Genomic DNA, 15,134 nt, shown 5'->3' with positions numbered 1-15,134 from the left:
GCTAAAGGTAAATGTACTGTCCACAAATATCCCCAAATCTTTTTCAGTAGAAGTTTTACCCAGTGTTTTACCATTTAATGCATAATTGTAAAAGGTGTTTCCTTGTCCCAAGTGCATAACCTTACATTTATCCATATTAAATTTAATTTTCCATTTCTCTGCCCATTACAATATGGATTAGGACAACGGAAACTTGCCTCCTTAGTATCAGTTCTTATAAATAATTGCATCATGTAATAAGCTTCATCCACCAGTTCCAACATACATTCGCCTTTCTTGATTTGGGGGACCCGATCTTGTTATTTTTATGAATTGGTTAGTCGCAAGTCTAAAATAACGCTATTTGTACTGAAATGCGGTTCAGCAGTGAAGGTCGTCCAGTTTCTGAAGTCCATGCCATAACTTGTAGGTCCTATATATTACATACTAATCCAAATGAAAAAATCGGAGCATAATTCTACTGGGATTTACCCCTTAGGTCTCCCCTTATGCGGATCCGTACAGAGAAGCTTTGCAGAGCTACAAGTTCAATGAACAGGACACAGATGTAAGTGTTCCCTTGTGACAAGAAACATATTGTATGCTGAACAAAACATAAGCGTGTGTTAATATGTAGTTTATGTCTGAGTTTTCATTATTGTGTTATAAGGACATTATGTTTCTTTCTATTAGAAACTCCTAGGTAGGCTGTGTGAACAACACAAGGTGGTGAGGGAGCAGGACCGGCTAGTGCAGCAACTACGAGCTGAGAAGGTACGTAAAATCACTACACAGTTCATCTGTGTATCTAAGACTGCTATCAGATGGCTGAAATTACAAAAACGGTATTGGATCCCATCAGAACAGCAGGAAAGCCTTTCCCAAAGGTTTTGTTGGGGAAATGTTTCCCTGCTTCCATGTCCTGATGGGATCCAATCCAGATCTTGATACAAAATATACTTTTCCCACATGGAGCTGTATTACAGCCTTGTAAAAGTGGTCTAAATAGCATCTATGAGGAAACCATGAAAACTTTCGCCAACTTTGCTAATTCCCTAAATATATTAAGGCAGATTTATTACTGCTGTGTTTAAATTTATACAGTTTAGCACCAAACTAGATGCGCCAAGTTTATCACACTGGCTCATGCTGCATGATTAATTTGGTGTATCTTTACACACATTTGACTAACTTTATGCCACCTCTTGGTTGGCTTACTTTAGACCAACTTTTTTGTGCAAAAATTTTGGCACAATGTGGCACATTTAAAGCCATGCCCCTTTTCTATTAAGCCTTGCCCTCTTGTCGAGCGAGGTGTAAGAAAGTGTCTAAACAGTTATGGCTTGTCCACACGTAATGGATTTGCTGGGGAAAGTTTCCACAGCATTTACACTTCAACTAGCAGACAATCCGCTGCAGAAAATCTGCACCATTTCATGCGCTTTTTACTGCAGGAAAATAGTACAGATTTTTGTTGCATTATTTCAAGGGCTGTGTGATGATGATATTTCTTATTCCTGTTATGTCATTTACACCCCCTGTAAGAAATTCCGCCGCATTTCCGCAGCAAATTACGCAGTACATCAGAAAAATGCGGGAAATCAGTCCTCTTTCTGCAGCAATAATTGACATGCTGCGGAAATAAAATTACGCACCGCAGGTAAATTTATGGTTGGAATTTTTTCGGAATGTGTGACATTTTTTAAATCACACTCACTTTGCTGCTACTGTATTCAACTGCGTATTTTCCGTCATCAATTCTGGACGGAAAATATGCAGCAATTCCGTTACGGACAAGCCCTTAAATGTCACATAGACATCTGGGACCCACACCTATCTCTAGAACGGGGCCCCTTCAACCCCGTTCTAGCTTTCTGTGTTCCCGCTGACGCTTGTGATTTTTGACCATATAAGAAGAAAACAGCGTAGCTCGCTGAGCTACGCTGTTTCCGTAAGTCCCATAGAAGTGAATGGCTACCATAGAAGCTGGTTAGTATTTAGGCATGAAGTGACAGAAGCGTGAGTTTGAAACATAGCCCCTAACAACAGAACATTAACACAACAGGGACCCGCCAACCATCGAGATTTAGGGTTATTCCTCAATAAAAACAAGTTAATTCTAAATAAGTAGAACCATAATTTTTTTAAACCTACAAGACTAGCACATGACAGCCTTACAATAATATGACACAAATATAATAGGCAGCTAAAATGTTGTCAAAAATAAATCTCCAACTTGGAATTTTAAGCATTATTCGAATACTTATTAAGAAACATACAAAACAACAAAGTGAGGAGGAAGGGAAATCCACATCTATGTGCCTATGCAGTTACAGGCTGTTGAGCCAAGCGGGTAACCCGTTAGATCCCTTGAACATAATCGAAGGGCTCCAAACTCTAAGGCTTTGGACGATCCAATCTTCGTTCTTAGCAATGAGCTCCTCCATCTTATAGATCTCTGAAATGGTATGCAGGCACCCCGTTATTATTGGAGCCTGGGTAGTTTTCCAATGGCGTGAAACTACAATGAAGAAAGAGAACCCCATAGGAGAGATAGAAAAACCATTGCAGGGGACCAGTTTAGGTTATGTCTTCCTCTTGAAGTCTTATCGACGGCGGGGGTCTTAGCACCCAAACCCACACCAGTAAAAACTTCTGATATGTTTCTATGATATATCAAAAGCATTCTGACAAGCACAATTACTCTTCCATTGGCCGTCGTACGGCTGTTAATGACGGATCTGTGAAACACGGACAGTTAAAGACTGTCAGTGGGAAAAATGGTAGTGTTAGGGTGCATTTACATGAGACACTTACGGCGGTTTTACAGCGAATTGCAGCGGCTTGCATTGCAGTTTTTGCCTGTGCAGTATTCACAGGTGAATCTTGTAAAATAAACTTGTTTTGCCTGTAAAAAACGCACAGACAAAAAACAAATCCTAAACTGCAGCAATTCAAAAACCGCATGTGTTTTTGCAGCGATTTTTAATGCGTTTTAACCATGCTGCCAAAAACAGATTTCAGTTTTTGGATCCAGCAAAAAGGAGAACTAAAAGTCCTTCCTTTATATTTCCCATTCTTTTTGAATCCACTCCTGGCTTTGGCTCAAAAAACTGCTGCAGTAAAATTTTTCCCAAAAATGCTGGCTGTGAAAACCCTAAGGCCGCGTTCCTACGTAGCGTAAACGCTCCGGAATTTCCGCAACGGAATCCTGTTTGGAAATTCTGCAGCATTTACAGGAACCGAAAAGTTGATAAGATTTAGAAAATCTCATGCCGACGCCACGGAAAAAAAAAACCACAGCGTAAATGTTAATAAATTGACCTGCGGTGCGGAATGTCAATGCGCGGCATGTCAATTTATGCTGCGTTTTAGTTGATTTTCCGACGTGGATTTTCACCAAATTCAATGGGGTTGCAAATCCCGCAACAGAAAGTCAAGTGTTGCGACTTTTGCGGCATATTCGCAGCGATTATGCCGCAAAAATCGCAACTACAGAAAACAAAAAAAATCATACTTTTCCAGAACACCCTCCTTTTTTCTGCGGTCCTGCCTCCTCGGATGATGTTTCATCCCATGTGACTGCTACAGCCAATCAGGCTGCAGTGTCACATGGTCTGCAACGTCATCCTAGAAGGTCGGACTACGCGCAGAGAAGAGGGAGGGGTATCGTAAATGTTTTTTTATTTCAAGCGTTGCTTTCTGCAGTGGAAATTCCGTCTGAAAAACCGCACCACAATGTGGTGTGATTTTTCTGACGGAATGTACTGCGTGTTAGATGTCGGATACTCTGTGCAGTTTTTACACCGTATCCGACCATTTGCAACCCGGCTTTAGAGTAAGTTCACATGTAGTATACACTTAGGTCCAGAATTATTTGGACAGTGACACAAGTTTTGGCATTTTAGCTGTTTACCAAAAACATATTGAATATACAGTTATATAATCTGGGCTTAAAGAGAAGACTCTCAGCTTTAATTTGAGGGTATTCACATCCTAATTTGAGAAAGGGTTTAGGAATTACAGCTCTTTAATATGTAACTGCCTCTTTTTCAAGGGACCAAATGTAATTGGACAATTAGAAGCTATTTAATGGGCTGCATCGCCTATTCCCCCATTAATCCATCAACAATTAAGCAGGTAAAAGGTCTGGAGTTAATTCCAGGTGTGGCATTTGCATTTGGAAGCTGTTGCTGTGAACCCACAACATGAGGTCAAAGGTGCTCTCACTGCAAGTGAAAAAAAACATCGTTAGGCTGAAAAAAATGAAGAAATCCATCAGAGAGAGAGAGCACAAATGTCAGGAGTGGCAAAATCAACAGTTTGGTACATTCTTGGGGAAAAAAAGAGCGCACTGGTGATCTTGTGAACTCCAAAAGGCCTGGACGTCCACAGAAGACAACAGTGGTGGATGAGCGAAGAATCCTTTCCATGGTGAAGAAAAATCCCTTCACAACATCTACACAAGTGAAGAACACTTTCCTTGAAGAAGGTGTATCAGTTTCTAAGTCTACAATAAATAGAAGACTTCATGAGTGCAAATACAGAGGGTTTACCACAAGGGCAAACCATTAATCAGCCCCAAAAATAGAAAGGCCAGATTACACTTTGCCAAACAACTTGTAAAGAAGCCAGCCCAGTTCCGGAACAGCATTCTTTGGACAGATGAAACTAAGATCAACTTGTATCAGAACGAGGGGAGGAAGAAAGTATGGAGATGGCTTGGAACGATACAAAGCATACCATATCCTCTGTAAAACATGGTGGAGGCAGTGTGATGGCATGGGCATGCATGGCTGCCAAAGGCACTGGGTCACTAGTGTTTATTGATGATGTGACTGAAGACAGAAGCAGCCGGATGAATTCTGAAGTGTTCAAGGATATACTTTCTGCTCAGATTCAACCAAAGGCAGCAAGGTTGATTGGACGTCGTTTCACAGTACAGATAGACAATGACCCAAAACATACTGCGAAAACAACCCAGGAGTTTTTTAAGGCAAAGAAGTGGAATATTCTGCAATGGCCAAGTCAATCACCAGATCTCAACCCGATCGAGCTGCATTTCACTTTCTTAAGACAAAACGTAAGGCAGAAAGACCCACAAACAAGCAATAACTGAAGACGCTGCAGTAAAGGCCTGGCAAAGCATCACATAGGAGGAAACCCAGCGTTTGGTGATGTCCATGGGTTCCAGACTTCAGGCAGTTATTGCCTGCAAAGGATTCTCTACAAAGTATTAAAAAAACAAATTTTATTTATGGTAATGTTAATTTGTCCAATTACATTTGAGCCCCTGAAATGAGGAGGCTCTGTAGATAAATGGCTGTAAATCCTAAACGTTTCACAGGATATTTTGTTCAACACTTGAATTAAACCTGAAAGTCTGCACTTCAATTGCATCTCAGTTGTTTCATTTCAATGTGGTGGCATGCAGAGCGCAAATCATGAAGATTGTGTCACTGTCCAAATAATTCTGGACTAACTAACTGTAAATACTGCAGAATTTCCAACTAGATTTTCTGTGCGGACATTCGGCAAGATATTACAGTACCAGGAAAGTAGATACGATTTTAACAAACTCATCCACACGCCCTTTAAAAAATAAGCAGAAAAGAAGTGTGGAAGTTGACTTGCGGTGCGGATCCTCAAACTGCGGCATGTCAATTTCTCTTGCAAAAACGCTTCAGAATTTCCGCACAGAATAAAACGCTCGGAAATTCTGCAGTGCTTACGCTACATCGGAACTTACCCTTAGTGTAAGTTCACACACCGCAGATTTATTGCAAAAATTTATGCAACTGAAAATCAGTTAAATTTTTTTCTGAATGCGGTTGTTTCTGCAGCAGGTGCCCTGATTTCTGCAATCCTTAGTCAGATGCATGGAATAGATTTTTTGGCGCAGACATTTCTGCAACAACTCTAAGTTTACACACGGCAGGCCGGGTTCCCACAGTTCGGATACACTGTGTAAAACTACGCGCGCATCCAACCTAGAACCCAAAGCACATTCCGTCCAAAAAGCTGTGCCACATTGTGGTTCAGTTTTTCGGGCGGAATTTCCTCCATGGAAAGCAGCACTAGGAGAAAAAAAAAACGTTCATACTTACCCGGCTGTAACCATGGTGACGCGTCCCTATGACGTCTTGAAGCCCGGCCTCCTGGAATGACGTTTCATCCAATATGATTGGCTGCAGCAGTCACATGGGATGAAACGTCATCCCTGGGGGCCAGGCTTAACGCAGGAGCAGAGGGTAAATATGAGATTTTTATTTTTTTCCCCCAATTTTTCCAGTGGAATCTCTGTGATTCTGCTATTGGGGAGAACTCGCAACGAAAACGCAGCATGTTAATTGACATGCTGCGGATTTCAAATCCGCACTGCAGGTCAATTTATGAAAGTTTTCGCTGCGTTTGTTTTCTGCAGTGTGGCAATGGGATTTTCTAAATATCATTCTCTTTGCTGCTAATGTAAATGCTGCGGAACTTTCTGTTGCTGAAATTCTGCATTATTTACGCTGCGTGGGAACCCGACCTTATAACATCCAAAATGCGAAAAATAATGGTTTGCAACTGCTGTTGTAGACACCCTGTATTCCTGCAAGAGTTTGTTCGCATGCAGCAGAATGTGTAAAATTTTGAATGAATTGTGTTTGCAGAAATGTATGCATTAATTTTCAATTGCGGGATTTTTTACAACAAATCTGCCGCCTGTCAATGTGCCCTAATGTTTTAGATGATATTGATATACATACTTAACAATAAATACTATACATACCGCAATAAAAACCTGTTGTAGTAGTATGGCGAATAATGAAAATACAAATCTCCTGCACTATTTATTTGTCCACCTACACAGGAGAGCCTAGAGAGTGCACTTATGGGAACTCACCAGGAGATGGAGATGTTTGGCAATCAGACAGCATTTCCAGACAAGTTGCTGCATCGGAAGGAATCTCTTCAAAACCAGCTGATCAGTATCCGCGTGGAGCTCTCACAGGCCACCACGGTAAGGCACATGATGATAAGATCCTTTTTTAATGTAGCAATAGCACGAAATGTACATTAGTTACTAAGAAAACTACATTGCACACATCAGACTTTTACTCATGCGTTCCTCCGCCTCTGATAGACGGGGTTAATTTAATTATCTACTTCTGACATAGCTTTTTCCAGAATAACAAGGATACTATGCAGCTTTCATAATTCCATTATATGGTCCAATCCAGTAATTGAATGGGGAAAGCATGCGTGTCGCGCTCACCCACTCACATTAGGATTCGGTCATTCAAAAATACACTAAATCCAACATCTATAGCTATTTTACAAACCTAAAACTGGCTTGTCAAGGTACACTTTAGGGGAGCAATAAGCATTCATTTTCTTCTATTTACAACATATGTAATGTTGTGTCAGGTGCTTGCTACAAGATGATCTAATAAGCCTTCATCTATTCTAGGCATTAAACAATAGCAGCATGGAGTATGAAGTACTGGAGGGGGAAGTGTCTGCTTTACATGATGCTTTATGGGAGCAGCTGAACCTTAATATACAGGTAAGAAGTACAAATTTATCTTAGGCTAGATTCACACGAGCATGTTTTTTAAAGGGGGCCATTCACACGGCCATTGTTTTAACGGACCATATGAAGGGTCCGTTGAAAAATAGAACCTGTCCTATTTTGTTCCATTTTCAAGGATTCCTCCAAAGGTTCAAGTCTATGGGGATCCATGAAAACGGGACCCGCAAGGGAGCACTTCGGACGTGAAAAAGTCACGTTTTTCACGTCCGAGTTTCCCCACGCTCGTGTGAATCTAGCAGTAAGTGTCTGGACTCACAAGCAATACATGTCAGAGCAAACAATATATGGTTTATATTCCATTTTTTCAGAACGAATTGATGAATAGACACATTCAAAGGGAAATTTGGAGGATTCAAGATGTAATGGAAGGCCTTAGGAAAAATAACCCCTCCAGGGGAACAGACACAGCCAAACACAGAGGTGAGGTGGATTTCCAAATGTTTATTGAGGACAAGTTAATAATCAATTGCATGGAGGCATATATGTTTAGTATGTTGTTCATTGAATTGAAACATGAATTAGTCGTAAAATCAACAAATAGCTGTAAACTAGCATTGGCAGCCAACACACCTGTGGTGTAAAGAGGTTGTGTTCTGACCCGCAGATTACTCTTATATGAGATTTGATAATATTAGGTAGTAAATTATAGTGCATTTTTATTGTAAAAAATAACCACTGAATGTATCAATTTATTGATATTAATTTTGAAATAATATTTACTATAATTCTTTCAATATTCCCTCAATACTGGTGTGTCCTTAATAGTGCCCGAAGTGTAAATGGTGTCACTATAACTTTGTAAGAGTACATTGCCAGCTTTTTATATTTAATACATTCATATATTCCTTTTTTTCCCCACATTGACCCGTGTCTCCTCCCAAAGTAGTTGCAGGGCCTTCAACGACGTTCACCTCTAACAGTCCAGCAAGCCCCTTGAGCTCCGCCAGTCTAACCAGCCCCCTCAGTCCATTTTCCCTCATCTCAGGATCTCAGGGATCACCCACTAAGCATACTACAAGTGAAGTAAGTTTATTTCTTGTTATATTACAAACATGGGCCATTGATTTAGGAAATATACTTTTTTAAATGTTATTCACATCTCCACAAACTTATTGCAGTCTTTTCTAAATTAAATTGGGCCACTAAACTAGAAGAGTCAGACTATAATCAGATTTGTTTTATTACTAATTCTTTTAGCAGCTTTTCCCAGATACAAATATGTATTTTGCAGATAATATAACAGTATTTACAGCATATCAGTAGTGAAAATTAAATTGGGTTCTAAAAAGTATAGTTGTGTATCTGTCTAGTATATTTTATTTAAAAAATATTTAACCTTTTTTAAGATCTATGTCTGATGTCAGTGAATGAAGCACATTTTGACCATGTCCTGCTCACAAAGCTGATGGGCTTGTCAGCTAAACACATCAGCAACCCAACCCAAATCTCTATTTTCTCCAGGCTGAACTCTTTATCTAGACTAACATATTGTAAGGGTAGATTTACGCCACGAATTTGGTCACAGCGATGCAGATTTGCCACGAAATTGCTGCAGATTTTTCTATTTGCATTGCACCATTACAATGCCAGAAGCTCTGTGAGTAGGACTTGGTCAGGAAGGATAAAATATTGGGTCAGATTTACCATTCCAAATATGCTAATATAAAATATTAGACGCACATACCATGCGCCACATTTATTAACTGTTTTAGGCCGGATTTACACGAGCGTAATATACGCGCGTGCGACGCGCGTGCTTTTCACGCGTGTCGTACGCACCTATATTACTCTATGGGGCAGTGCAGACGATGCGTGATTTTTGCGCAGCGTGAGTGCGTTGCGTAAAACTCACGACATGTTGTATAATCGTGCGTTTTTCGCGCATCACGCACCCATTGAAGTCAATGGGTGTGTGAAAACCACGCATGCCGCACGGAAGCACTTCCGTGCGAACTGCGTGATTCGCGCAAGAGCTGTCAAAAGGATGAATGTAAACAGAAAAGCACCACGTGCTTTTCTGTTTACAAACATCCAAACGGAGTGTCAAATTAGAGATGAGCGCACCGAACTTCACCGGGTTCGGCCGAACTCGTTTGGACCGAACCCGGCAAAAAATGTTCGGGTACGCGACGGCAAGAGACAGTCACTGTCCACGGTGCTGAAAGAGTTAAACTGGTTCAGCACCATGGACAGTGACTTCCGATCATAATATACATATACGTGTAAAAAAAACAAGAGGTTCTGACTTACCGATAACTCCCGGCTTCTTGCTCCAGTCCGACCTCCCGGGATGACAATTCAGTCCAAGTGACAGCTGCAGCCAATCACAGGCCAAGCCCAGCCTGCAGCCAATCACAGGCTGCAGCGGTCTCATGGACTGCCGCGTCATCCTGGGAGGTGGGGCCGGATGACAAGAGAGGGACGCGTCAACAAGGCAACGGCCGGGAGACCGGACTGGAGGAAGCAGGAAGTTCATGGTAAGTATGAACGTCTTTTTTTGATTCACAGGTTGGTGTATATTGTGATCGGAACTCACTGTCGAGGGTGAAAGAGTTACTGCCGATCAGTTAGCTCTTTCAGCACCTTGGACAGTGACGGGCGTCGACTAGCCTCATCTCTATGATGGCGGCTGCACGAAAATCACGCAGCCGCGCATCATACACGGATGACACACGGAGCTGTCAAATGCCTTTTGCGCGCGCAAAACGCACACGCTCGTGTAAATCAGGCCTTAGACACTTTTTGCACCTGCTTCGACATAGGTCATGGCTTATATACAAATGGGTGTGGCCTCGTGTAAATGGGCGTGGTAAAACATTTTGGCATGAAAAAAAGTTGGTATAAAGTTATCTGACTAAGAGGTGGCATAAAGTTGGACAAAAGTGTGGAAAAATGGGCCAAATTTATCATCCAGCATGAGCCACTATGATAAATTTGGCGCATCTTGTCTAGTTCTAAGCTGTCTACATTTAAGATATTATGAATAAATCTTCCCTAGTGTTTCTATTCACTGACATGTAATATTCTTGAACAGTTGTGACACAAAGTATATTAGTAAGCTGCTCAACTTTTCATTATACGATTATTAATCTTTATTTTTATAAGACTAGACCGCTACTTTAACTTACTACATAAAGCCAGCATGAGATTATTGGTTTGTCTTTTTGCCTCATGTGCCCATTCTTTACCGTTGTCATGTCCTTGAACGGTTATGAATTTCTTTAAAAAAAAAAAATTATTATATGTGACAAAATTCTCCCTCCTTTATTTTTAGCTTTTTGTCATTTGTAATAATTTCTGAAAATGCTTATATCTATGAAACCATTTACCAGTAAACCTGTTTTCGGAGATTTCGTTCTTTTGACTTTTCCTCATATTTCCTGCTCTTTTTACCGCTATAATTTACCTATTTCATCCCTTGCTGCTAATGCTTTCTGGCTTCCTCTCTGCTCAGGACTCGGGCCCCCCTCGGCCCCCTCTCCCTCTTTCGTACACCCCCCTGGATTCTCCTCCAGCTGTCCCTCCACCCCCAGGGGAGGGTCGCTTCCAGCCTTGGCCTTACCCTATTTCTCCCTGCTGGCCACACAGTGAGGTAACTAGAGGGAATGAAGGGAAAACAAAGGGGAGGGTTGACAGAGCATAAAAGACCCTTTCACCTTTAAGTGATATTTGCTTTATTAAATGTATGTATTCAAGTCAGGACAAATATGTGTGTAATAAAATACACAAAGTTTTTTAATGATTGATTCTCTCGAAAGCTATCCATAAAATAGCAGGTTTAAGACATGCTAGTAGGCGGTGTCTGTGTCTAAGGTGATACAAATTAAAATGATGTATTTTCTGACATTATTTTTGGGAACGTAACTAAGCAGAATTCACAGCATTGCACTTGTTAAGCGAAAAGATAGTAATTTCCATGTTGTATACAGAAATATGTAACTATTACAAGTGCCTGAGGTTATCCCTTTACTGAAATAAAGAACACTAATGCCTAAAGCAGAAAAACATTTACTGTTAAAGGGGTTCTTTACTATTTGTAAATAAAGTAGCTTAATAATAAGTAAAAAAAAATAAAAAAATCTGTGGAATATAATTTTTTTTTTCTATTTGGAATCATGCCCCCTCAATACATCCAGCAATGTAAACAAGGGATGGTTTTATTCTGGTTGTCATGATAAGTCACAATTATAGACAACCACAATCTAGACTAATAGCACACAAACAGTTGTACTGTTCATGTCTTTTATTGAGCTGCAACTGAGTAACGCCTTATGCACACGGCCGTTTTATGCCACTCGGGCCATTTTTGACGGCATCCGAGGGGCACCCAATAGTCTTCACGGACCCATTCACTTTAGCGGGTGAATCGGGTCTGTGAAAAATTATCAGACTGAAGACTCTGCAAACTGCACAAACCTCTGTTCATGTGTCCACTATTAGAAAAACGCTGAATAAGAATGGTGATAATGGAAGAACACCACGAAGAAAGATGTTGCTGACCCTATTTTTTTTAGCACTAATTCACAATGCTATGTTTAGAGGAAAAATAATTCTTCACACTTAAAAATCATCACAACTGTGAAGCATGGTGGAGGGAGTTACATGGTTTGGGGCTGCTTTGCTGCCTCAGGGTCTGGACGCCTTGTGATCATTGGGGGAACAATGAATTTAAAGGTTTCAAAATGGAAGGGTAGCAGTCCATGACCTCAAGCTGAAGAGACGTTCGGCAATGCAACAAGACAATGACCCAAAGCACACAAGTAAATATACTAAAGAATGGGTGAAAAATAAGAAGATTTAAAATCAGAGTCCTGATCGTAACCCTATCGAGATTTTGTGGCATGACAGGAAGAGGGCTGTGCACGCAAGGCAACCCAGAAATATTGTTGAACCCGGAAACACAATAGCAAGGAGGAATGGTTCAAAATTCCTCCACAATGTTGTGCAAATATTATTTGCAGCTACAGGAAGCATTTAGTGGAGAAGATAGCTTTTAAAGGGGGTAAACAGGTTAATTAATGGGTTTTCTAAGCTTGGAAAAAGGAGGGGGGGAATGCCATAAAACAATTGAAGAGCCAATACTCACCTGTCAGATCCTCCAGCTTTCAAGCGAGCCGCTCTGGTGCTCCCGGACACTCTTTGATAACGGTGATGCAGCGATTATGTACCCATATACCCAGGTGATCATTGTCTTCAGTGGTCCTATACTGTAATGCAAATACATAGGTATACGGGCACATCACTGATGTAGCACTGTACAAATAAGGAGACTGGGAGCGCTGGAGCAGCTTCACTGGATAGCCTGGGATATGTCAGGTGAGTAATGGCTCTTTAATTGATGTATGGCACCCCCCCCCCCATTATTTTTCTAAACTTGGCAAACCCTTTTATATTAAATTATTCACTTACTTTTTCACCCTGTACTGTGGTTTACTGAATGTGCTCAATAAAAGTCATGGACAGTACAACTGTTGTGTGTTATTAGTTAGATTGTGTATGTCTTGTGATTTAGATAACAATCAGACCACATTTTATTACTAATCAATTTAGAAATTCAGGTAAGTCCAAAGGGTTCACTTACCTTTTCTTACAACTATAAATATATTAATGTACATTGCACCATTTGACATTTTTGAAGTTCAGGAAAGCGTTAAGCTTTTCGGTTTTAAATGGACTGTCTTATACAGTGAAACTGACCCATTGATCAGCTGAAGTTATGGCTTGGGAAAATGCCGGTCAACAGCTGGTATTGCCAATGGCAGTTGTAGCTGGCTATACGTCACATGCCAGCCATTTAAATGAATGACTGACCATGTAATAGGCAATACGACTATTTATCACTCTAGGGGAGGACTCGCCTATATGACATCTATATGCCTATATTCCCTAACAGGTCATATGGACAGGAGTTGTCCAGAGTAAACATAACTCTGGGCATAATCAGTGCAATTAACACATCCATTGGGTACATTGCTGGAAAATTGAGCAGGTTTATATAACAAAATTACCTTTTTTTTTTCTTAATTACTAAAGGGTTTTATTTATTAAGAAAAACAGTCCAACTGATAAATCAAGTTATAATTTTTTCTTGTTTATCTCATTGGGGGACACAGACAGTGGGCATATGCTGTTGCCACTAGGAGGCAGGACACTAAGAATATAAAAGTTTTGCCCCCTCCTACAATATATCCCTCCACTACAGGCACTAAGCTATTTTTTTATGTTAGTTTATTTCCTTTCCCTCTTTCTAGATGGAAAACAGGTAAGATTCTTTCTCAGTTTTTCCCCCTTTTCTTGCGGACACTCGGTGACCACCACAACATGGGCTGTTGTCCCCCTGCTAAAATGAAGAAAAGAGGAACAAGAGTGCAAGCTCCTCTGTCATCCACCAGCCATATCATCACCTCTTTTGCTCCTACCTCACCTATAGATGGCACACATGGAGGGGGCGTCCCTGCTGGTCCTATGCTTTTGGGAGTGAAGATGGCTGGATGGAGGGGGCTAAGTGTGAAATTCTGTTCTAAGACCCCCCCCCCCGGCACAAGACGTGAGCAGGTCGGGCACCTGGTGCTTCTACTATGCACATGCGCCACAGTTGAGTCCAGCCATCCAGAGGCCTCACATCCGTCCTCAAACACAGGACAGAAGGGGCAGATCCTCTTTTCCCGCTCTCTGCTCAGCAGCACGAATGAGGCGGAGACCAAGCACACAGGACCACCTGCTGGGCGCTACTGTTGTTGGTACTAAAATCACACCACACTCCCTGGAAACGGATAGGATCAGCCCTTAGGCATCCTTTTTGTCCCTCAGGTCCCCTCTCCAGGCCCATAACCAGTGTAAATTGCAGCAGGGAGTCCTATACCAAGCAGAACCTAGGTAACCTTAGATGGCCATTATACCAGTCTGAGAGGTAATGTTTTTGCAGTATTTTAGTGAACTCATAGTCACCATTTTTCCCAGCTTTTACAGTGGCAGGTGGTGACCCCTATACTGCCATATTACACACCAGAGGAGAATCCTCCCGACAGGTACCTTTTCCCATTCGCCAACTCTATCACAATATTCTGTCAGGGGCACTTACTGAAGATTTAGTTGACCTCTTTCATCAACTGTCTAGTGCCACCAAGTATGTGCAAAGCCTCCCTGAATGTAGAACGCCTTTTGGCTTTCGCCTAGTCTCACCTGCCTTAAACCAAGGTTTGTTGTGCCACGACCACTTAGGAAACCGGAACTTCGCTTTTGTTGCTATCGCAGATTTCTTGGTCCACGAGTATGTGGCCAACTTTCCCACCAGGACTCCAAGAACAAGCCACCATGCAAGCCCCGTCCCTCTTGACATCCCTATCCTCAGGCCGCTAAACCCGGACCGGATAGGACCAATTTTGCCTGAAGGTGCGCCCCCACTCGAGTCTCTTGTGGGGGCCAGGCTTCGGAATTTTTAAGGATGTCTGACTCACCAACATCTTTGACGCTTGGGTGTGAAATGTGGTCTCCGCAGTATACTAGATGAAGTTTGTATGCCCACCACCTGACAAATTCTTTCAGTCCATTCCTCTTTCATGGCCTGCCAGGACAG

General features: G+C 41.5%; 1 protein-coding gene across 14 annotated transcripts in view; it reads left to right on the top strand.

The window, feature by feature from the left end:
- Positions 1-15,134, top strand: part of PLEKHA6 (pleckstrin homology domain containing A6) — a 181,026-nt gene that overhangs the window by 151,515 nt on the left and 14,377 nt on the right. For 9 of the 14 annotated variants that reach the window (XM_075853744.1, XM_075853737.1, XM_075853741.1 and 6 more), the window contains 7 exons: positions 479-547; positions 673-753; positions 6,836-6,985; positions 7,436-7,531; positions 7,867-7,978; positions 8,442-8,581; positions 11,013-11,150. In XM_075853744.1, the coding sequence (XP_075709859.1) occupies positions 479-547; positions 673-753; positions 6,836-6,985; positions 7,436-7,531; positions 7,867-7,978; positions 8,442-8,581; positions 11,013-11,150 (786 nt within the window). The remainder of the gene's footprint in view (positions 1-478; positions 548-672; positions 754-6,835; positions 6,986-7,435; positions 7,532-7,866; positions 7,979-8,441; positions 8,582-11,012; positions 11,151-15,134) is intronic. The other 5 variants (XM_075853745.1, XM_075853743.1, XM_075853742.1 and 2 more) reach the window with 2 other exon arrangements.

This window comes from Rhinoderma darwinii, chromosome 2, assembly GCF_050947455.1.
Source record: "Rhinoderma darwinii isolate aRhiDar2 chromosome 2, aRhiDar2.hap1, whole genome shotgun sequence".
Classification (NCBI taxonomy): domain Eukaryota; kingdom Metazoa; phylum Chordata; class Amphibia; order Anura; family Rhinodermatidae; genus Rhinoderma; species Rhinoderma darwinii.
This window is presented reverse-complemented; position numbering and strand designations above follow the sequence as displayed.